Below are 22,784 nucleotides of genomic sequence, written 5' to 3' on the forward strand. Positions count from 1 at the left end.
TTTGTATTAACGTGAGATTAACATAAGATTAATAATTATCTTCTGCACTTAAATGTATAATAAACCATTTGATTTTACCAATACGTAGGTACTTACAACAAAACAGAATGGTTATTCACTCGGATTAGAAAACTATAAACATTATTATTAATCCCCAAACCACCTTGACCAGTCACATTAATTAAAGTTGTTGTAATTTTTTTACTGAAAAACAGTCTTGACTTACTGAAAAACAGAAGTTTTAGATAGATCGCAAACTAAAGTTTATTCAAAGTACCCTTGTAGACAAACTACAAACTTCAAATTAAAATTTCCCGCTAAATATAATTTATATTTTTTTTGTCTCTGACACACATTTTTACCCGGACGACAAAATGATCAAATCTTATTAAAATTATTAAAATATTTAATAATCACATTGCTTTCTCTATCTAGATTAGGTGAATTATGCAATTATAATTAAAAATAATTAATTCAAAATGTTTGATTGAACATCCATGTTGATACCATAGACAACAATATTTAATGTTAAACTGTCGTCATTATAAAATATCATCCAATATTTAAATGAATTTTCATAATATTGTCAAATTACGCAGTAAAATTATTTAATTTTGTATTAATTAAAAATATGTAGCAGCTTACGCTATTGCCATCTATGGAGAAACTAGGAAAACTAATTATCAACACGTCACATGCAATCCATTATATGCAGATTTAACAATTTGCCTTTTAAAATGGATGACGAAAAAAGTTCACTACTTCCAGTTAATTCATTTAAATATTGATAGCAAAATAGTAATTATTTACTGTACAACTATATTAAAAAATAATGCGTGAACATTTGAGAGTATAATTTGTATAATATTTAGCTTAACAGTTACGATTCACGCAGAAAGACAAAAGCACGAGCCGCTGACAGCGCCAGTCGTGACAACCTAATGGTACTAAAGTAATCATATGACTTTCGTCACGACGGTCTACTGCGCTTATTGATTTGTGTCTTGGTCTTGATTCTCGCTCGACATAGTTTTTGTGTGTATCAGAAATGGCGAGTCAGACACAGGGAATCCAACAACTGTTGGCGGCTGAAAAGCGCGCTGCCGAAAAGGTTTCAGAGGCCAGGAAGCGTAAGTTATTTTTGTCGCACTACGTATTTTACAATTAGGCCTTGTTTGTACGTTTCCACTTTGGGAGTTACTTTGCATGTCATATAAATCTTGTTCTCAGTCGTTCATTAGTTGCATATCACATGAATCTTTCATTAAATATGGTTTATTTGTGATGTATTTGGTCTGATGACTTGATCACATGATTTTCCCACTACACCCTTGGCTTGATGACTGATTCAATTGATAACAGCTTCTGGTTACATCTATCATCTTATTAGAAGTACAATTTATTCTTATTTGAGATGAAATTTGCGTCTTACGTCATATTTCAGTAATTGTGCCAAATTAATATTGAATTTGTATTAGTTAGTTACAAATATTTTCCAATAAGGCTTTTCACTATAAAGAAGAATTGGAAACTCTCTTTTCAAGTTACTATTTGATGATTTTCACCATAGTTATGTTCATACATATAAAAACAATGCAATAATGTTTGAAGTACTTGTATCATTCTAATTTGCATGCCATTGTCTATGAAATCGTGATCTCCCTAGATGAATAGTTTTATGTAACTTACAAGTTCAATTGTTCAAGTACAGTACTTCCTGGGTAAATACTCAAAGGAAAGATACTACATACTCTAAATCTGTAGATATGAAGGTATTTTGGGTAAAGTGCCTAATAACTTTTTATCTCAAGACCTTGGTACTTCTCTTTGAGCAATTCATCATAAACCTATCAAATATTGCCTAGCTTGCTTGACATTAGGTACAAGTTGGTAATGAACTAGATTGAGACCGTAAACACTCATTCACTTCATAAATTACATGATTGAATAACTAACAAGACCCTATCTTACATCTATTGCAGTTACAATTTGAACGAATACCTTTTAGTGAGTTTCCTCATCTCGATGTGACTCTGAATATCATTAACATCATGCCTTTTATACCTGAAGGGGTAGGCAGCACATTACGGCACATAATGCCGCTGTACAATATATACCTACTTTTCATCATTGTGTTATAAGTACCATGTAATAAGGGCTGAATCAGACGAATCTCATCACATTAATACAAATTTTATACCACATTTTCCATCCTTAGTTCAATTTTTAACAATACAATATTGATATGTTACAGGGAAAGCAAAACGCCTAAAGCAGGCTAAGGAGGAGGCCCAAGATGAGGTGGAAAAGTACAGACAGGAGCGTGAGAGGCAGTTCAAAGAGTTCGAGGCCAAGGTGAGATGAACTGAATGAACCGAACTTCTTTATCACTTCTAATAAGAAGGCTCTTCTAGTTGAGTTATTAGACTGTGAAGGCTATTAGAACCAAGTTTAGAGTATTATTTTCAAATAAAATGCCATGCATGTCTTGTAAGAAATGAGAATGAGATTAACATTACACAATAATATTTGTATTTAAAAACTTAATATTTTAGATTAACTTTATAGATTTTCTTGATTAAAGAGTAGAATCAAAGTCAAAGTCAAAGCATTAATTTCTATATTTGAACTAATTGTCTATCAGTCAAGCTAGGTGCTTGATTCAAAGTGTAGCTTGGAATGGATATCATGATAATTATACAGCATCTTATTTCAATATTGTCTTGGTGGATGGGTCAGACCCAGAATTGTAAACTTATCAAAGATTTTGAACGGAAAATCCTAAATTAAATTAACAGTTTGTTATAAAAAAGAATACATCAACTATACACAACTAAGCCTACAGATACATTAAATCAAGTACAGTTTTGACAGATTTGATAAATGGCAAGTGTTAGATTGATGTTATCTTCTCAGCTGTTAGATAATTCACTGTTTGCGAAGACTTTTACTTATTTATATCATTTTATTTATAGTTACTAGGAGAATTTTGTTAGAAGGTAGAATAGAATATGAAGTGAAACGTGACATTATAAACTCTTCAAAGGAGAATATATTTAAGGTTTTTTGTCAAACATATTCTTAGCGTTTACTAAATATTTAAGTGCAATAAATATTTTGTAAATTAAATTAGCTAGCTTGAGATACGTACTTACTAAATTAGAAAATATGAAAGATCACAATACATATTATTACATGTTATACATATTATATTCTATTTGATTTATTTTTTTTAATTTTGATATAAGTGTAACATTGTCTTATATTATTATTATTTGTGCAGCACATGGGCACCCGGGAAGGTGTTGCTGCTAAGATCGAAGCTGAGACCAAGATCAAGATCGAAGAGATGAACAAAATGGTGAAGGCACAGCAAGAGGCCGTACGTATTACCTTACTACTTACTCTTATTTATATTCTCAAATAGTAGACATCAATCAGACCAGACAGACAAATAGTCACTTGAATAGACACAATTATTTCTAAATGTCTATTTATTTAGGTATTATTTACCGTTAAAGAGAGTATTTATCCACATAGTTCCTTTATTTTCCCTTATTATAAAAGAAAATCCTAATCCCAAAGTAGTAGTTTGTAATAATATGGGTATTTGTAACAAAATTAAGGCACAAGTACGAGACATTAGCCAAAATGACGCGTTTAACATCATCGTGTGACCTTAGTAAGGTGACGTCATCTACTCAATACTTGTATAGAGTCGCTAGTAGTACGAGATTTAGCACGTTATTGTAGCTCAAGTACCAGGAAAAAGAAGCTCAATTTTTTATTATGTTACCAAATTGTAAGACTTCTTTATATCAGTTGTAAAATGTATGGATATACCATTGACTATGAGTAAGCTTCTAACACTTTGTATAAATCTATAGTCATCTAGTTATTGTGTGGGATGTATCGATGACGCAAAAGAAAATTCTGTTCTACAAAGAGACTAATATATTTTCTTCTTGTTTCCAGGTGATCAAGGATATCCTCAACCTGGTGTACGACATCAAGCCAGAACTGCACACCAACTACCGCATCCTCTAAGCGCAGTAATTTATATAAAACCTGTTTGTCGCGTATTAAACACTTTGCGATCACCTAGTTGTTATCTATATGGTATTTCTTTTTAATCATAGGCCATAGGCACACGGCAGAAGTACACAAGCTGTCACACTCGATAACAATCGATTATAATCGATTAGAATCGATACGTGAACTTTACATCGATTTTAACGGTATAAAAGCAGCCGATTGCGATTCTCGAACATCGGACTGCGACACTGCAATCAAGTAATGAATGTAGTGAACTGATTAAATCACGCCGGTCTGTCCGTTAGCTGTAAATACAAGTGTCGCTTGGTTTCGCCCTATTTATGAAATAATCAGTCAATATTCTACGTGTTAAGAGATCAGCTCGGTATCATTCCAAAATACGTTCGAAGGTCCGATTGTAATGAACACAAAAAAAGTATATCTATAATCTTAAAATTGTATGTTATTCAATGTTGTATGTTGAATAGAAAATATTAAAAGTTTTAAAAATTAACCCTAATGGTCTTTTCTTGAATAGTTGAGCGAGTTAAATGGGTGTACAGTATTAGTGAAAATATATATGTGAACGTTGTCTATGTGTTTGTTTTATTGTCATACGACCATTTCAGGTTTTAGGGAAATAAACGCTTGTTTTAGTTTTTTTAACATTTAATTCTGTAGACGTTTTTCTACCAGTCCTTAAACAAACTGTTTTGTATTTCTTCATTGTAGTAGTGCCCTGTAAGTAAAAATACCAAAGTAAATAATTAAAATCATACTGTAATTAATCGAACAGGCGCCTGAAGTAATGCGCCTTCTAATATAGGACTTATCTGGTGAGAAGTAGGTTTATTTTCTCAACAAAAACTAAGCTGCAGCGTGATACTGTGTAAAAATACATAATAATATAGATAATGTACAACATGTTAGGAACATAATTTCTTCAAAGGCGTCCAAAATCCCAGTAACACCTACTTTTACATTGCCTAACTCTGAACTTCTAACAAACACACTTGACGAGTATTTTACACCATTACCGTAACTGCACTTTGGATTGGCCGAGTCCATCGAGCCACGTCGCGATGGCTCCCACAGTGGAGAACACGGCGGGCTGGTCTGCCTGGTCGCAGCGCTTGGACGAGAACGAGAGCACTCCTATCAGCACACCGTCCATTACTGCTGGGCCACCCGCGTCGTGCTGGAAATGGTAGGACATTGGAACTATATTGGGGTGATTCAAGTGCCTACATTTCAAAGACCGTAAGATTTACATGAATTTATTTCAAAGTCGATTAAATTTTGGTAGGCGCGGGAAACCAGCTGCCGCGCAACGTGTAGCGCGTTCGATTCCCGCACGGAGCAATTCATTGTGTGATCCACAAATTGTTGTTTGGGTTCTGGGTGTCACGTGCATGTGAACTTGTATGTTAGTAAACGGACATACGACACAGGAGAGAATACCATAGTGCACTTGTACAAAATAGTCTAACAGTCAGTCTCATTTGAGTAGGTATCATGATATTAACGAAAGAACTTACATTACAAACGTTTTTCGGTAGCGTAATGTATCCTGCGCAGAAATTCGTTCGGGTGACTAAGTCTCTGCAAACAACATATCATGATCAATGTCAAGTAAATATTTACTCACTTTATAGCTAGTTTCCTAAGTTGGTATTGCATATCCTATGTATATATTTATTTATAACACTCTAAAATTATATTTTTAAACATTACTTATAAAAATAAAAAACAAAATAACATTTAAAAATATAAAAATAGGAGCCGACCAGTAGCGGGAGCATGGTCCAAGCTACCGGTGGTTAGGGCTCCAAAGACAGAAACCTCCTCACAATACGTGCCGTTTCGAGGAGTACTGCCTTCTGCATCAGGCCCTTGATCCATCCGCCTAACCCCAGCCTCCTAAGGTGGTTGTCGAGGCTGTTGGGTCATATCCTATTATTTTTATCATATTCTTATAATCCCAAAGCTAAAAATGGTGCTCTTTGGTATGACTACGTTTCCAAATGGATTTCCAAAATATGTAGATTTAATGTTCAATTTTTTGCTGGTTGCACAGTCATGTTCACTATTCATCGCAAATTTCACTTATAGGTTCAACATAGGCATATATTTTTAATTGAAATTAAATCTTTTTGTCGTTCACCTTTTCGCCAATCGCCGATTTCCAAACCGCCTGAATTTTTTACCAATCGTGGAGATTATGACAAACCCACATGGGTAGGTCGAGTAGGTCCGAAGACTAGTAATGCACTGATTATATCACAGTTGATGATCTGCCTCTACACTTACTTGCCATATATCTCCTGACAGTCCGCTGAGTCGTATACAGGGAGAACGACCTTCTGGAGTAGAACCTGACCTCCTGCTCCGCTGACACCCTGAATCATACAAAAATAAAAATAATAGGTTTGAGGGGAAAATCATCCACTGACTTCTCCCGCCTTGGGCGAGGGGAGAGGGAGTGTCAGACTCTTACTGACTAAAAACCACCCCGTTCCGAAGCAAAACCAGAGGTAAACCTGCTAGGTAGTCCGCAGCTCCGGACCAAATAACAAACCTTGGGTTGCTATTCTGTTCTATTAGTTGCTGAACTCAGAAATCACAGAATACATACCAAAACAGACCCCCAACCAAGGAACATGATTTTATTATCAACAGGAACCACTTTGTCTCTAGCGAAGGTAATCTTCTCTATGTATGGGTCCCGTCTACCGAAGGTCAGGTTCTTATGGAGCTTCAGCACAGCGTAGTTGAACTCCAGGGTCTGTGGCTTGTAGTTGGGATGGAAGAAGATCTCGGAGACACGCAGCAGCTCACCACCAGACGTGGCGTTCGTGGACCCAACTCTCACCGTCAACATTTTCACATATTCACGGAAGAATCGATTGTTGTATTGGCTGAAAATAATTGACAAAGAAAGAAGTAACTGTCAGCTTTTCTTGTTTGTTATTAGTGAACTTATTCCAATACTTATAATTTACTAATATTATTTGTTTTAATTGTAAAGCTAAATCTAATTTAGACTTAAAGTTGCGCGTAGTTCACTGCGCGTAGTTGTAGTATGTAGTGCGTAGTTCATTGCGCGTAGTTCGTAGCTCGTAGTCCGTAACAATGCATAACTCGTTATTAATCTTGTTTACGCGTTCGTAGCAAATGTAGAGACTCGTAGCTTACAGTAGCCTGATACAAATAGTTCAGAGTACCCATAACTAGATAATCAGTAAAAGTTATAGGCACAACGAACCACTTATAAAATATCACTGTAGTTTCGAAAATTTAAAGGAAATAAGCGTAGTACCTAACTAGCTGCACTATAATCTACGTCCGTTCCGTATGTTAAGCTTTGTCTGTAGTGTTTTGCCCTGGGGAGTAAGCTTCACCAGAAAAATCATTATATCATCTTTAGACACCAATTACAAGGTCGTCTATCATCTATTATTAGAAGTTATAAGCACTATGAACCACTTTTAACATGTCACTGTAGTTTCGTAAAGGTAAAGGAAATAAGCATAGTACCTAACTAGCATCAGTTATCTACACCGAACGTATTTGCTTTGTCTGTAGTGTTTTGCCCTAGTACTGTTTCTTAAACTGCAAAAATGTTAGGGAACTTTGCTCTTTGTATTGACTTACAGTTGTAAGCAGTGAGCCGCAGTGAGGACCTTGTCCTTGTCGATGATGACGCCGCCGCACCAGAGCTCGTTGTTCACCAGCAGGGCGGCCATGTACGGGAACTCCTCGATGGTGGCCACCTCGTCAGGGTTGTAGATGCGGCGGTAACGACGGTCCAACACCAGCTTCGTAGTCGTAGCCTGTGTGGCTGCCATTGCTAAGTAAACATTTTAACAGTTGTTGTAGTAGAGTTTTTTCTCTATATCATTACTGTGACTAAATATGAAGTTTATTTTTATACGGAGAGCTGAACCGGACGATAATGACAAATTTATAATTGTGACCACATTGTGCCTTTTTTAATGGGACAAGCCGGCGACAACCTCCAATACCGCTGCAACTCTTGTAAGCCAGGATCTACAGTAGATACTGGCACATTGTGCCTATAGGTAGTAGAAACTAATTTACTCTGCAACATGTTGTGGGTAGATAGAGGTAAAACTCGGAGCTGCGGACTACTAGCGGGTTACCAGGGCTCGAAAAGCAGGAGTAGGAATGGGGTGGTCAGTAAGAGACTGCCACTCCCTGTAGCTTCGCCAAAGGCGGGAGAGGTCATTGTATGATTTTATCCTTTCAAAAAAAAGAGACCAGAAAGACGCGCTTAATTTCTTTCTGTTGAATCCCAGGTAAATAACTTTCGGGTACTTATTACTTAAAAAAATCTGACGTGGTTATTTAAAGACAGAAGATTTGACATATATAGGTTAGTAAAGCCATTCTTACTTAATTCCACGTCATGGTTTGCGCCATCGAAGTCCTTGCGGTTGGGGTACTCGATGGGGAGGCCCTCGTACTGCCAGTCTTGGGTCTCTACGTTGTTTCGCGCATTGTGTCTTCTCGTGTCTAAAAATAAAATGAATAAATCACCTGTACATCTAGTATGACTTTGAAGCAATAGGTAGTATTTGTCCTGAAGTTCCACGTTTTAGTTTGACCCACGTTTCGGTAAAGACCTCTTCTCATACGACGAAGGAATGCTTACTCAACGCAGATTTCAGACTTAGGGAGATATAATACTGATCCAGAGCTGCGGACTACCTAGCGGGTTACTGGGGCTCCGGCTCGTAAAGCAGGAGTAGGAACAGGGTAGTTTTAAGTCAGTAAGAGTCTGACACTCCCTCTCGCCTCGCCCAAGGCGAGAGAAGTCATTGGATGATTTTCTGCTCTCAAAAAAGGGAGATATAATAAAATTCCGATTTTCTCAGCAATGAAGGATCAGCCTGCGATGAGATCCGATCAGGGATTAATAAATAAACTTAATACATACCTACATCAAGGGAAAATACACGTTTGTAATTGTATTTAGTAGGTATCAGACTCTCGGCTTTTGTGTGATCTTGTGAATAAGTCATTTCATACATCAAGTAGATTAGAAAAACAACACTAACATTTCTCAAGGAGAATATTTTGTAACACTGTGCAGTGAACATACATAAATACAATATGTATGAGATATCCGACAATGCATGAATGAAACTGCTTTTGAAACAATCGCGCGTAAATTCAGGTTTTTTATGGTATAAGCCGATAAACAAGCAGACGGATCGCCTGATGGTAAGCAAATGGCAAACACCAGAGGCGTACAAGTGTGTTACCGGGCATTTGGGGGTTAGGAATTTAAGGGTTGTTGGGGAATCGGGGATTGGGAAGGGGGGTAATTGGTCCTCCGGTAAGCAAGCGTTGATTCACGTCAGTTCTGCGTAAGGCCGTGGTATCGCTCCAGTCGAGCCGGCCCATTCGTGCCGAAGCATAACTCTCCCATACTTATTCAACCCATGTGCAGACAAGAAGTGCAATAATATTAAACGTTATTTATTTTACTGGATTAAACTAACGCATAGAGAATCAGTATCAAAACCGAAGTTTCATTCATGTATTGCGAAAATTTCAAATGATAATAAAATATTTCTAATTGTAATTTTATGAAAATGTTTCCTTATGTTTCAGTGCAGAGGGTATCAATGATGCGTGACCGAAGCCCATCATAATATCCCTTCAGTAAAAAATATATAAATATAGAATGAATGTTCTTTAGTTTACAAAACGTACTAACTATTCGTAACACAGTTGTACAATATACGTGGCTTTACGCTTTAATATTACGATTGACCAATCACAATGCGCCCGACACTTATGGTTTCACATAACGACCAATCGGAGCACTTATTTTATTGCTTTCTCTATCAACATATATACTTACTTTCAGCAGATATTTGAGACGACACGGAGGAATCTATGTGTGACGTCACGTAGGTCATTGAATGCATTACAAGGAATGTGAATATCAGTATTCTACGACACCGCCCTTCTGTCATGTTTGTGATGTCCTGCAAAGTTAATGATTAGTTGACACACTCACACAACGTCACGCCTTTTATCATATGTAGGCAGAGGTGCACATTACGGCACGTAATGCCGTTATACAATGTATACCCACTTTTCACCATTTGTGTATCAAGTTTCCATGTAATAAGGGGTGAGCCTATTGCCATATACGTACTGGACTTTCAAAAATCCGAAAACAGCCCAGTAATACTTTACCCGACCCGGGAATCGAACCCGAGACCTCTTGTTCGGCAGTCGTACTAGCGACCACTTGACCAACGAGGCAGTCAATGATTAGTTGGATAGGTACTTAATGACATAGGCGATTGATGGATTACCTAGACTAAGAATGGACCTATGTTAGTAGGTGTAGTGCTAGAGGATACAGGAAATAAATATCGTAGAATCGATGAGGATGTTTAGCAACTTGGTTCGTATTCGAGTATTTGCTTCACGTTCATGTAATTGAGTACACGCATCCTGTTGCCTTCGGACGCAGCGGTTTCAGTTGCAATTTAGTGCATTTTTACACACGCATTTACTGAAACCGAGTAGCTAACTACCTACCTAGGTTTTTGTCCAGTGACGCAAGATTTTATACATATTTTAAACACTTACCTAATACGCTGACACCGAAATGTTACAATACAAATATCCGAATCCAATTCAGTCCAATTGCTATTATGTTACTATTTCCTGACGCCATAAAACCAAACTACATAAAGGAGCTTATAGAAAATATTTTATTACAATATTTACACGATAACTATACACAGAATACTATATACAATACAAGACATTTTAGTTTTAGGTACACGTGACTTGAATAGAACGAGGGTTTATTTTTGAGAAAACATTTTCGTGTCTATTGCTTAATGCCATCCTTTGCCCCAGCCTGAGCCCCAGCCGTAGCCGGTCCACCCGCCGAGGGACGAGCCCCAGCCGAGCCCGCTCCAGCCCACACTGACGGGAGCAGCGATGACGGGAGTGCGGATGATGGGAGCGGTGACGATGGGGGAGGACACCACGTGGCGCACGACCGGCGCGGACACCACAACGCGAGGGATCGTCACTCCGTGGTTGATCACGCTGGAGCTTACAGAGTATGATGGCAGCAAGACGGGAGAGGCTGGAGGACAAACAACGATATCTCTAAACCAAAAACGTAAGAAAAATATCACAATTTAGGGCCAAATCATCAGTTAGAAAATCAGTCTCATTTATCCGCCGTACTCAGAGTCATTCTTCAATAACCTACCTATCGGTAGATTTGCCTACCAGAGGTAGATTTTGCCATTTTTATGGAGCTTATGGTTAATGTTTACTTAACTCAATCCTTGGTGATTGTTTTATGAACAAAATCGTTACTAAGGAATACTTTAAGTAATCGTTACATGTCTCTGACGGCAGTTTAACTTTAACTAAGATTGTAGCTGATAACAATTTAAACGGTGATGTAACATCTTATCTAACGAGTGGGTTTAACCAAAGTCCATAGATAACTAGCCAAGTACCTACCTAGAGGTAGAGATAGTGCATAAAGGAAGTATTGAGTTTTCTTTAGATAGGAGAAGTGTACGATGCAAATTCAAGACTAATATTGTAGGTGTTACAGCTGAAATTAGCGTGTTTTACAAAGAAGAGGCTAATAGTTTAGCAGTACGACCTGTTGATGATGATGATTTATTATAAGACAGTATTAAAATTGTCTCAAATGATGACTGTCTCAAGCAGTACCCTCAGTACGAGTTTACTTTGCGTTTAACATTTTACGAATAAAGTAATCGAAACGAGAGCGCGTTCGGCGCTCTGATTGGTTGGTTTATTTGAGCCGCCAATGAGAGCACCGAACGCGCTTTCGTTTCGATTAGTTTAAACGTAACGCCTGACGTGTATAGTGGAAACTAAACCAACAGTTTACTGATAGAGATACCTACTTTGGGCAATCATTTTCCAATTAGTTTAAAAACTAGATGTTTAGTGGATCTGAAGAGTTTAACTGTCAGTATATTTTTGAGTAAGATGAAGGCAAGCAAATGAACTTTTGCTTACCTTAGCGGAATTTTCTATGCATGGACTTGGATTTAGTGTTCAAATAGTGTCTATAATGAAATGAGGAGTTACCGAGGCCCAGTCCCAGTGGTGGGACAGGGTTGGCGACCACCATGCCGATCAGGGCCAGTACTAATGCCACCTGGGGAACAAAATGTTTACATTAGAAAGTTTATTGGAAGTTGGTTTAATGACCTTGGTATGATTAGAGAAACGGAATAGAAGGTGACTAAGAGAAATGGGAGTGACTTAACTTAAGCAGAATATAACCCCAGACGTATGATAGTTTGGCAATAAACATTTTACAGAACTAAGAAAAAGACACACTTGAGTAATGCATTTAAAGACAGTTAACTAAATGCATTTTTAATTAAACACAGTATGATTTTCTCCTGCGTCGAGGGTACGTTTACAAACATACAAGTACACATGACATGCAGACCCGAAACTACAATTTGAGGATCACACAAAGAGTTGCTCCGTGCGGGAATCGAACCCGTAACACGTAGGTAGGTAGCAAGCAAACGCACCAACCGTACAGTCAAACATTAGATGTGTTAGGCTTATTTTAAGTACTTTTCTAAAATGGCAAATTAATTGCAGGATGATTAATTAACAATTTTAATCAGGCACTAAAACTATCACTGCCAAAATATAAATAAAAGTAATTTTAGGCACAATTTCCCCGAAAATCTTAACTTTAACGGACAACCGAAAACAATTTCCCAAAATCACTCAACAAGTACAAGTACTTACCGCGCACTTCATGTTTAGTCTATTTACAGGTTTGCACTGAAACGTAAACTGAATCACTTGTGATTAGCATCGGGTTTATATATCAAGTGCGGTAGGCAGGACACGCATCACTACCTCCATGTATCCTGCCGGGAAACTTTGCAACGCGCTGCATTAAACATTATATGCCCTTTCGACAGGTCTAGTTTTACTTTTGAAAGAGTTTATGATTCAAGTTGGTTGAAACATTCGCTTGTAAAGGGATATTAATTATTAACACGTAGTTTTGAGTAGGGTGCGAATGGTCTAAATTAATTATCGATACAAATATTAATGTGTAATCTCTGGATCGATGTAGGCTTTTTCACAGCATAGGCTGAATAAGTGTCCACTGCTGACAAAAGACTTCTCACCTGGAAATTATAAGCTAAGATATTTTTTTTACATGGAAAGATGTTTGTTATGGATGCTTGACATCGATAAATCGCATACTCGAGCTGCACATCTTCCATCTGCCTCGCACAGCTATTTTGCGGCGGCTCATCTTCCTCGCACCGCTACATAGCTTAGTATCAGTACATATCTGGTTAAGCACATTTATGGTGGAAAAGCATAGCATAGTGCTGCATAATGGAAGGGTGACATTCCCATTAGTTTTGATGGCAAGGAGTTTAAACTGCCCAGCGACCATAGGTTTGACTGCAGAGTGACTAATAAACCATCGGGGCATTTTTTTTAAGGAATAAAAATCATCCAAAAAATCTTCTCCTGCCTTGGGCGAGGCGAGAGGAAGTTTCAGACTCTTACTGACCGATTCCCCGTTCCTACTCCTGCTTTTCGAGCCGGAACCCCGGTAAACCCGACTACCTAGTAGTCCGCAGCTCCGGATAAACCATTGGGGGCTACCGTGTTTTTGAACGACGACGTTAAGATAAACCTCTCGTTTTTCGTCCAATAGGGAATTATCTAGTGTCTACTAACCAAAATCTACGTCACACATTGACCAATAAATGTGCCAGTTAAAATAACAAAAAGCAATACAATTTGGAATGTTAATGCAGCATTTATTACATGGTAATAAAGTCTGTTTTTGCGGTGATAATGACAGGAACTAATATATTACCGTACAATTGCATTATTGGATTACGTTAATCACATCGCGCCGGCAACTGACTGAATAATTGAGCTTTTTATTCAAATATACGTACTTACCTTACCTATATACATAAATACTATAAATACTGAACAGCAACTCTGTTTAAACAGACTTTTCAGGAGCTGCGGTCTAACTAGCGGGTTTACTGAGGCTCCGGCTCGACAAGCAGGAGTAGGAATGGGGTGGTTTTTAGTCAGTAAGAGTCTGACACTCCCTCTCGCCTCGCCCAGAGTGGGAAAGTCATTAGACGATTTTCCCCCCTTAAAAAAGGAGTCACTATTCACGTTGCATCATTTGACAAATGCATGCATCCTTTACAAACATAGGCGACCTATATTGGGGCATTTCCACCAGAGATGATGATGAGAGATGTGATGCTGCGCTGCTGTGGATGCGTTTGGCTTCCACCAATCATAATCATTAGAACAAATAGTTAGTATTAGCACTGGTAACATAGATGCGTGTGTGCTATGGACGGTTTCCCTACTATCGATACATCGTATACCTATACTCGAGCAGCGCATCTTCCTCGCACGCTATATAGCTTAAGTTACAGTGGGTACGGTCATTTAGTTTCACAGCTTAGCTATTACACATTCTTAGTATACGTACAAAGCACATCTCTAGTGGAAAAGTACTCCTTTATTTTTCTTCTAATCCGCCTATTTTTATAAATATCTATATATCTAGGTCAAGGGCATATCAAAAAACCACGTCGAATAAATAAAACAAATATTATAAAGGGACCTCTTTAATTAATAATTAAATAAATCAGCATAATAACATCTTAATAAAATCAAAAAATCTACTAAATAGACCAATCTGGCCTATTACAGCACGCCAACAAAATAATGCGAAGCTAATGTCGACCAATCATATTACATACACATTCAGTATTGAATATAAAACACCTTCCGATTGGTTGAAATTTCCGTTAAACTAAAATAGACGTCATAGATAACATACCATTGTAGAATGTCGAAAACTAATTTATAATATTTTTATTGCTAAAAAATATTTGCTGATCTGTTTGTTCGTAAAATAATGTCATCAAAAATGTATTTATTTCTTTCTTCCAAGGACAGGCGCAGTGCGCATGTGCAATGTGCATGCGTACAGATTACATGATAGTGGTGCATTAGTTTCGCGTCGTTCGTTCTATTAACACGTCTTTAAGCTAAGCTGTAGCTTCATAAAGTCGACGATACTCGTTGACGTTACTGAAAAGAAGAAAAAATAAAATTAATCATTATATTTTGTACACGTCGGAGAGTCATGCTAAAGTAGAATTGGGCAGGCTTGACCATAGCATGGCGTCACAGAAAACCGATGCTATGTGAGTGACATAACTCTCTCCCAATCCCTAATCCTTAATAGGTTTGACCATCATATCCTCTAAAATTTGGTACAACAAGTAAACAATTTCACTAAAGGGGCAATATCTAGGCATTATTTATTTATTTGCCTTTCTAAAGTACCTATTACTGTAATTTATATTACCTTCCACCGGTCGTTGTCATAGTCCCACTGGGATGAGATACCGTCGATGGGGTTCACGCGAAGTTCCAGCATCCGCCGCAGCTGTACCTTTTGTGAACTTTTTGACAGACTCGGGGGTAGGGGCTCGTACACTGCCGATGTAGATATCGTTGTAGATAGAGACCAATCGCCAAGTGTGGGAGAGCCATGCTTCGGCACGAATGGGCGGCCTCACAGAAAACCGACGTGAAACAACGCTTGCATTGTGTTTCATTGTGTGAGTGAGGTTACCGGAGGCCCAATTAACCCTTTCCCCATTTTCCCAATCCCAGATTTCGCAACACACTTGTAACGCCTCTGGTATTTCGGGTGTCCATAGGCGGCGGCGATTGCTTACCATCAGGTTGATAGATAAAAAAATATCGGTCAGGATATAATATAACCAGCTAATATCCAGTTAGCGGGCCCTTATGTCCGTCAAGCTCTGAAATTTGTCTAGATAGATGGACCCTCAGAGCCTTTTAAATTATCCTGTGCACGCAGTAATCGGGTTACTCCAGCACAATTTCAGACCAAACTGCTTTAAATATAACATGACTTTAGTCCTTATCAACAAATTAATAAATGATTAATATACATACCGTAATAATGGAGGAATATAAACATCCAGAAAGCGAAAGATACCATGAACAAGCCCACTCCAACCACAACCTTCCACTGCCCCGTTGGGTGTTTGAACTCGGTAAAAGTTTGACAGAACGACGCTCTGTACAATGCCTTCTTTTCTTCACAGCATAACATTCGCCAATCACCTTTCTCTTTCTCTCGTAATGCCTGGAAGCAGGAGAGAGCATTCAAACAGTTGTTTCATATACAAATCTGCCTAAACCTCGCTATACTTTAGGTATAGTTAAATTGTCAGGAAGTAAAATCATCTTTATTGAACTAAATTGTATTCCGAGTGTCCCTGTTTTGCTTTAAAAACTGAACTGAAACTGACGTAAATACTTGCTGCAACCATAAATGCACGTTATTGTGTCTGTCTGTCAGTACATTATTGCAAAGCTATTTGCTCGACACAAGTCCAGGCTCATGAAGAAGAACGAGCATAAAACAGTTCACATATTTCGGAAGTCACACAAAAGTACGTTTGAGACATACTTCGACATTTAACACAGACATCAAAAAGTTACAAGTTTCATCTCATAACCAACGACTCGCTGCCTTATTATGTCATCACTCCAGCTTGTGGATTGAAGCATTGCTCTACAGTGCAGTAGACAAATAAAAAATAGCAAATATGAAATACATTACACAGATATCTCTGGTGTTTTCTTTAAACCTCACGGCAGGGAAGGGAAAGTGAGCATCGTCCTTGTAATTGGCACTACCGTTTACCCCGAACCCGACCCAGTCCCGGTTCCCGATCCTACATCTATGGTGAATGTTCCTAACTCTAACCGCTAATGACGAATAAATGCCGGAAGATTTCAGCGTAAGTAAATACATTTTCGTTCCTTGGTCGGAACGAAATTGACAAATGACAGTTGATTTTTCAAATTCAATCGCTGTTTTAATGGCTGTTGTCAATTTGTTAGTGAAAAGAGGTTGGTGATTGTGTTGTAAACTTTTTTTGTATTTAGGTATAGATAGATTTATTTATTTAGATTGTGTTTCGAATGAATTCTTTTGCCTTTCGACTAATCGAGTTTGATTTTCGCACGGGACAAAAAATAATAAATAAATTATATGTCTTAACTCATAAAGTTAATTGTGTTTGTACCTAGAGATTGAGTCTTTAAAGAAATCAAATCAGTACAAGACTTTGCAGTGGTACGACTGTTTATTGAGATACAATTTTGAAATATTCACTGATATATAATATCTTCACAGGTGTATTTAATTGCATATTAACCTAACACTCATACATTTATTTTAACCTGCGTTCTCCAAAAGCAACTTGTAAATGTCACCAGATCCAACTATAAGCTTAAACAGATTCTCAGTACTATTGCGATTCCCTTTATTGGCATTTTTCTTCAGCTTCATACTTTTCATTAGTTTCGCTAGCATTCTTAATTTTTCATCACTTTCATCATCTCTATTATTTTCTGTATTCAATTTAACTTTTTTGCCGTCTTTTTTAATATTTCTAGTGATTACGTCCACGGGGTCATTGCTATTGTCTGCATCATCTTTACTTTGTTGAACTAACTTTTTAATGTCTTCTTCATCAGCCAAATTGTCACTATCATATGTTGCTGCTGTTTTCATTTTCATTACCTCATAGATTTTATCCATCATTAACTTTTCAACGTCCGTTTTCGGATTCGCACTGATTAACTGCTTTTTCTTATGTTTAGTTGATTCTTGAACTACAGCATCTTCTGCAATAACATTCTTCTTTTTCTTAAGAATATCTTCAATAGCTTTGAAATAGATTTGCTTTTTTAATTCGTCACCAAAGGCATGTTCATCCTCGTTGTCTCCATTTGAAGTTTGTTTCTTCTTTTCCTTAGCATCAATGGTTTCGTCATCTTTATTTTTATCCTGATTTTTTTGTCTCCTTTTCTTATGAATATCTATTCTTTTAACTTTATCTTCCTTATTTTTAACTACTCTGGCTCTTAGATTTTCCAAATATTCGGCGACAGCTTTTTTACCTTCATCCTTCTCGTATTTTTCAGTGGTATCATCTATCATCATTGTCATCTTTCTCTGGGTAGTGCGGTGTACCTCTTTTTCTCGTGTAGTAATTTTCTGCTTCTTTTTCTTTCCTTTTCTTTTGACGTGTTTATTATTTTTCTTTCCTTTTCCTTTGACGTGTTTATTATTTTTCTTTACTTTTTTATTATCATCATCACCATCATCATCATCTGGAATTTTCTTTTTCTTATTACTATTTGAATGTTTACGCTCCAAAGAAATGCGTTGCTCTGTATTGCTGTCGTTTTCACTGTCGCCTTCTCTATCATCTTCATGACTTTTACCAAAGTCGTCCGTCTCATCTAGATCTTTATTTTGTAGTCTTTTTTTCGTCAAGCCTGCCAAATAAGGGTTCGTGTCAACCAACTTGACCTTTTTATGTTTATCGTTTTTGTTGATCAATTTTGCGATTTCATGTTCACTATCATCATCAAATAAATTTTCATCGGATCCCAGGATTTCGTTTAAGTTTATGTTATCTACCAGACCCTCGATAACCTCGTCTACTTTTTGTTGGTCTTCAGAACTTCCTAATTCATCTTCATCATTATATTCATCACTATAATCATCAATATTTTCTTTGTCTTCATCGCTATAACCGTAACTCACATCGGATAGTTGTTTAGATTCAGCTTTCGCGTAAGGTGGTGTGATCATTTCCTCAGAGGCAAAAATATCGTATTCCTTAACTAACTTCCTAGTGACTCTTGTTTTTTGATTATTGTTTACTGCAGGAGTAGTACGCTCTGTGGCAGGTCTCAGGTTTAATGGCCTTTTCACTATCCTAGTCTTGGTAGTACTCAACTTGTTTTGGTCGAGATCTTTTATATTTGGACCCTTTCCAATTTTCTGTTTATGTTTACGTTTTAATTTCTTTTTCCTTATCATTTTCTTCTTTTTGTTTTTCTTTTTAACATGTATTTCTGACCCTATCTCTTCCTCACTATCTGTTTCTTCATCATTGCCTGAAGATTCAGTGACTTCTTCGCTATCAAATAATGTTTCGAGGAAATCTGTAAAATCTTGTTTTCCTGTTCGAATTGCCTTTTTTACATTTTCTGTGGTCGATTCTGCTGTAGTGTCAAAATCTTCAGTTATTGGCTGTATATTAAGATTTGCAGACGTATGTATGTAAGTGGCAGCTATATTAAATGTTGTTCTCTTAGCTGGTTTGCGTGTCGTCAAAGCTTTCCCAGATGGTACCTCCTGTAACAAGAAATTACGGTTTTTTTTCTAAATTGATACACTTACCGTTTTTGTTTCTATGCACTACACAGGGACATGTAATAGCATGATTAGTAAACATATAAATAAAGACAAGCACCTGTTCCATGATTTGCTCGATCCAGTCAGTGTAGTAGCCCAGTTTGGTGAATACAGTGGGAGCGTCAGGAGCTCCGCAACTTGGAGAACCGAAGCTGACGACTCCTACGAGAACGCCGTCAACAACGCCCGGACCTCCTGCGTCACGCTGGTGATATACAAGTTATCATTAATCGTTTTATGATTCCAGTACCAGTCCGTAATCAAAACGAGAGCGGGGCTCTGATTGACCGGCTCGCATAAACCAACCAATCAGAGTGCTGACCGCGCTCTTCTTTCGATTACTTTAAACGTAAAGTAAAATCGTACTAAGTGTACAATTAGAAATGATGATATCTGAAAATGGCTGGTAGTATAGTATATGGTAGTAAAAAAAAAAAAAGTATAGTATATGGTAGGATATGAAAAGGTTATGCTCAGAGGCGAGCTTATGATTGACAAGTCATTTAGCTACTTTGAAAATTCTCAGTAAAGTAAAGGATGTTTAGAAATGCGCTCGATGAGTAAGTGGGCTCATCTCCATTGGATTCATATTATATTAATTTAATAAGGTTTAACCATTTAGTAAGAAGATCACATTATTTTGTGATTCTATATACTGTATGTAATGTAGTGGTATATAATGTACTGGTAAGAGCCAACAATTGAGTTCTGTGACGTGATTGGCTGATGATGATGATGGTGATGACGATGATACAAAATATTACATTATCAAAGACCAACATACATTACACGCGCCGCCGCCCTTGGAGAAGAATCCAGCGCAGAAGTTATGGCGCGTCACGAACTCGCTGTTGATGGAAGTACATTTTAAAAGGCTATAGCGATGGGCTTTGGGAGAAGAGGCTTCATACAAAATAATTTCTGGTATTAGATAAACCTCCATATTTTTTTATGCTATAAGCCGGTAAACGAGCACACGGTTCACTTGATGGTAAGCAATCGCCGCCGTCAACTGACACCCCAAACACCAGAGGCGTTATAAGTGCGTTGCCGATCTTTTGGGAGTTAGAAATTTAAGGGTTGTTGGGGAATCAGGGATTAGGGTCATTGTAGTTTGTTGTACTGCATCATACCTGGAATATATTTCTTGACACTCTTCATGTGGATAAAAGTCCAAAACAGCATAAGTCAGCCTATTCTTCCGAGCTTGTTCAATAATGTGGGTGTTGAGCTGAATAAATACCATTAGTCAGTAAATCGTACCTGACACTACAGCACATATCACAAACAATTTCAATCGAAGCCAGTTTTTAAGTTAAGATCAAACAATTAAGGAATCTATGTCTCTCTTTTGGTCTTCTAAGGAAATTAGCGACTCGTTTATTCGTTTATATAATATGCTTGATTTAATCCTACTACACTGTGTGTGTACAAAGAAATTAAGCTCAAATCTTCTGACAGACATGTAAATAACATGATCAAATCAAAATGTCTTACACTTCTTGCTCCCCAGCCAACTATAGTGATGCCCTCAGTATTTGAGGGCAGCGGCCACGGATTCCGATCTATGTCTATCCTCTTAATCTTCTTCTGCTTCCTCCCGAACGACAGAGCTCTCACCATCCTCAATAGCGCCAAATTATTACCCAAAGTCTTAGGTTCGTAGTTCGGATGGAAATGTATCTCCAGCACGGGGATGTTCTCCCCTCCGTGTTCATAGTAAGTGCTCCCCACTTGCAACGACAGGAAGGCTGGATTCTCGTTGTAGAAACGGTTGTTCCAAGCTCTGATAGAAATAAATCACACTATAAATGTGAAAGTTTGATTATTTGGATATTTGTCTGTCATTCACGATGAAACTATTAAATGGATTTTGATGAAATTTGGTATACAAATAGCTGACTTGGGTGATAAGATACTTTTTTCCCACTAAAACGCAAAACCACTGGCAGCTAGCACTGGAAGCTAGTAGTCCATAAAGTTATTACCATGAAAGTGGAATAATACGTTCAAATTGTTTAAAAAAGATTTTATCAGATGAATAAATGGCTGAATCTGAATTTAGTATGACAAATTCGTTCAGTATTATGATACAAACATCAACAAACGTAATGAAAACAAGCAGTTCTTACAACTGAAGACATGAAGCCGAAGTGATGACCACATCAGCCGTGATGATGGAGCCGGCGCACTGGAACTTCTTGAAGAACTGCACACTAGCCATGAATGGAAACCGTTCGATCTTTGCTTCTTGTCCCCCGTAGATGCGACGTCCACTTTGCAACTCGTTCACCTGCTGCGGATCTGAAATATAAAAATGTTTATTAATACTTAATTGCATTACGATGTCGACGTGGTGGTGAGGAAACTTAGGCTTATTATAAGTCTAGGTTTCCTCACAATATTTGACGGTATCCTTAGCTAATTATAAGTCTGAAATCACCAACCCGCAATGATCAATAAATAATGTATCAAGCGTGGTGATTAATGCTCAAACCTTCTCCGTGTGCTCCTTTGGTCAGCAGTGGCTACTTGTAGGCCGTTGATGTATGATAATGTACTTTACGATGATAACTGAGGAAGCATCAGGTATCTCTGTTCTATGAAAAAGTATTGTATAGAAATACTTGCCCCAAAGTTCTATGTTTGTCGTATTGTCGCGAGTTTGGTTTCCTTTTCGGGAGTAAGTCGTATTGTCCACTTCACTACAATTTTCATTCTTTTCAAAATATTTAATAATAGCTTTGTTGATGTCGAAGAATTTTGTGTTGTTTTTAAGTCCATGAGCTTCCTTCAAGTGGTCTAGTTTTGTAAGAAACTCTTCTATGAGTGAAGTAACATATACAGCGTCTGTTTCTTCATCACTTTTATTGTCTTCTTGTAGTACTTCATTTAATTGTGCAATAAAAACTCGAGTACCGTTATCGAAGTTATCAGCTTTGGTCAGTCTCGCTATTGCCTTCAGATTGTCGTGCTCTTTTAGAGTTATTGAAGCAAAGAAGTTGTGAATTGTTGTATACTGTTTCAACTTCAGCTTTTGGTGCATATCTTTGTTCTTTAGAGTGGAGAATAAGTTGTTCAGAGTGTTTCGTATTGCCCACTCGGTAGCTGCGAAGTCGTCGAGGTCTGCGGTGGGGGTCTCAGCAGCACATTGGATTTGAACACCACGGCTCAATAATGTGACGCACAAGACAAAGCTCGTCGCGGAAAACATATGAAGGAAGATGTTTTCTGCGACATGAAATAAAGTCTAAGTAAAAATAAAAATTGTATAAAAACAACCGATGTATCAAATGTTTGTGTTATTAAAGTAGTTTCTCAATGTACTGAAGTATTT

The 22,784-nt window shown here is 37.5% G+C and overlaps 5 protein-coding genes across 7 annotated transcripts; 1 reads left to right on the plus strand and 4 right to left on the minus strand.

Moving 5' to 3' along the window:
* The first annotated feature begins 951 nt into the window (after window positions 1–951).
* On the plus strand, window positions 952–4,631 carry LOC118277432 (V-type proton ATPase subunit G). The gene is made up of 4 exons (XM_035596217.2): window positions 952–1,130; window positions 2,255–2,355; window positions 3,284–3,382; window positions 3,976–4,631. Exons 1-4 carry the CDS (start codon window positions 1,049–1,051, stop codon window positions 4,045–4,047), a joined length of 354 nt encoding a protein of 117 aa, XP_035452110.1. The 5' UTR covers window positions 952–1,048; the 3' UTR covers window positions 4,048–4,631.
* LOC118277431 (trypsin-7-like) lies at window positions 4,464–10,793 on the minus strand. 2 transcript variants are annotated; one of them, XM_050696150.1, is made up of 9 exons: window positions 10,672–10,793; window positions 9,929–10,055; window positions 8,452–8,571; window positions 7,690–7,885; window positions 6,671–6,953; window positions 6,346–6,434; window positions 5,574–5,637; window positions 5,073–5,233; window positions 4,464–4,774 (listed from the first exon to the last, which is right to left on the minus strand). In XM_050696150.1, the coding sequence occupies exons 2-9, from the start codon at window positions 10,041–10,043 to the stop codon at window positions 4,759–4,761; spliced, it is 1,044 nt and encodes a 347-aa protein (XP_050552107.1). In that variant the 5' UTR covers window positions 10,044–10,055; window positions 10,672–10,793; the 3' UTR covers window positions 4,464–4,758. The 2 variants fall into 2 exon arrangements, with proteins under 2 accessions (XP_050552107.1, XP_050552106.1); XM_050696149.1 differs by lacking the exons at window positions 9,929–10,055; window positions 10,672–10,793 and adding an exon at window positions 8,996–9,104.
* On the minus strand, window positions 10,778–13,139 carry LOC118277461 (uncharacterized). Of its 2 annotated transcripts, none has more exons than XM_035596249.2 (3): window positions 12,862–13,139; window positions 12,178–12,247; window positions 10,778–11,182 (listed from the first exon to the last, which is right to left on the minus strand). In XM_035596249.2, exons 1-3 carry the CDS (start codon window positions 12,871–12,873, stop codon window positions 10,926–10,928), a joined length of 339 nt encoding a protein of 112 aa, XP_035452142.2. In that variant the 5' UTR covers window positions 12,874–13,139; the 3' UTR covers window positions 10,778–10,925. The 2 variants fall into 2 exon arrangements, 1 of the variants encoding a protein (XP_035452142.2); XR_007705657.1 differs by having other exon boundaries at window positions 10,946–11,182; window positions 12,106–12,247.
* A 1,592-nt stretch (window positions 13,140–14,731) lies between these two features.
* Window positions 14,732–17,022, minus strand: LOC118277586 (cytochrome c oxidase subunit 4 isoform 1, mitochondrial-like). Its single transcript, XM_035596457.2, has 4 exons — window positions 16,790–17,022; window positions 16,117–16,309; window positions 15,497–15,627; window positions 14,732–15,216 (listed from the first exon to the last, which is right to left on the minus strand). Exons 1-4 carry the CDS (start codon window positions 16,982–16,984, stop codon window positions 15,214–15,216), a joined length of 522 nt encoding a protein of 173 aa, XP_035452350.2. The 5' UTR covers window positions 16,985–17,022; the 3' UTR covers window positions 14,732–15,213.
* Window positions 17,023–17,395: 373 nt separating this feature from the next.
* LOC118277585 (MATH and LRR domain-containing protein PFE0570w-like) lies at window positions 17,396–21,797 on the minus strand. The gene is made up of 6 exons (XM_050696146.1): window positions 21,580–21,797; window positions 20,945–21,233; window positions 20,581–20,678; window positions 20,232–20,295; window positions 19,506–19,652; window positions 17,396–19,387 (listed from the first exon to the last, which is right to left on the minus strand). The coding sequence occupies exons 1-6, from the start codon at window positions 21,786–21,788 to the stop codon at window positions 17,411–17,413; spliced, it is 2,784 nt and encodes a 927-aa protein (XP_050552103.1). The 5' UTR covers window positions 21,789–21,797; the 3' UTR covers window positions 17,396–17,410.
* Window positions 21,798–22,784: the final 987 nt, after the last annotated feature.

The sequence above is a fragment of the Spodoptera frugiperda genome, chromosome 10, assembly GCF_023101765.2.
Source record: "Spodoptera frugiperda isolate SF20-4 chromosome 10, AGI-APGP_CSIRO_Sfru_2.0, whole genome shotgun sequence".
Taxonomy (NCBI): Eukaryota; Metazoa; Arthropoda; class Insecta; order Lepidoptera; family Noctuidae; genus Spodoptera; species Spodoptera frugiperda.

Coding starts and splice junctions, on each gene's coding strand:
- LOC118277432 (XM_035596217.2), top strand. CDS start 1,049: ATGGCGAGTCAGACACAGGGAATCCAACAACTGTTGGCGGCTGAAAAG. Junction 2,356..3,283: donor TCAAAGAGTTCGAGGCCAAG/GTGAGATGAACT, acceptor TTATTTGTGCAG/CACATGGGCACCCGGGAAGG. Junction 3,383..3,975: donor TGAAGGCACAGCAAGAGGCC/GTACGTATTACC, acceptor TCTTGTTTCCAG/GTGATCAAGGATATCCTCAA.
- LOC118277431 (XM_050696150.1), bottom strand. CDS start 10,043: ATGACAGAAGGGCGGTGTCGTAGAATACTGATATTCACATTCCTTGTA. Junction 8,572..9,928: donor GTCTCAAATATCTGCTGAAA/GTAAGTATATAT, acceptor TTTTATTTTTAG/ACACGAGAAGACACAATGCG. Junction 6,954..7,689: donor GCGGCTCACTGCTTACAACT/GTAAGTCAATAC, acceptor AATTATTTTCAG/CCAATACAACAATCGATTCT.
- LOC118277461 (XM_035596249.2), bottom strand. Junction 11,183..12,177: donor ACCACTGGGACTGGGCCTCG/GTAACTCCTCAT, acceptor TTTGTCCTCCAG/CCTCTCCCGTCTTGCTGCCA.
- LOC118277586 (XM_035596457.2), bottom strand. CDS start 16,984: ATGTATTTACTTACGCTGAAATCTTCCGGCATTTATTCGTCATTAGCG. Junction 16,310..16,789: donor AAAACACCAGAGATATCTGT/GTAATGTATTTC, acceptor TCCTGCTTCCAG/GCATTACGAGAGAAAGAGAA. Junction 15,628..16,116: donor TATATTCCTCCATTATTACG/GTATGTATATTA, acceptor CTACATCGGCAG/TGTACGAGCCCCTACCCCCG.
- LOC118277585 (XM_050696146.1), bottom strand. CDS start 21,788: ATGCAATTAAGTATTAATAAACATTTTTATATTTCAGATCCGCAGCAG. Junction 21,234..21,579: donor TCGGCTTCATGTCTTCAGTT/GTAAGAACTGCT, acceptor TATTTCTATCAG/AGCTTGGAACAACCGTTTCT. Junction 19,388..19,505: donor TCGAGCAAATCATGGAACAG/GTGCTTGTCTTT, acceptor TTCTTGTTACAG/GAGGTACCATCTGGGAAAGC.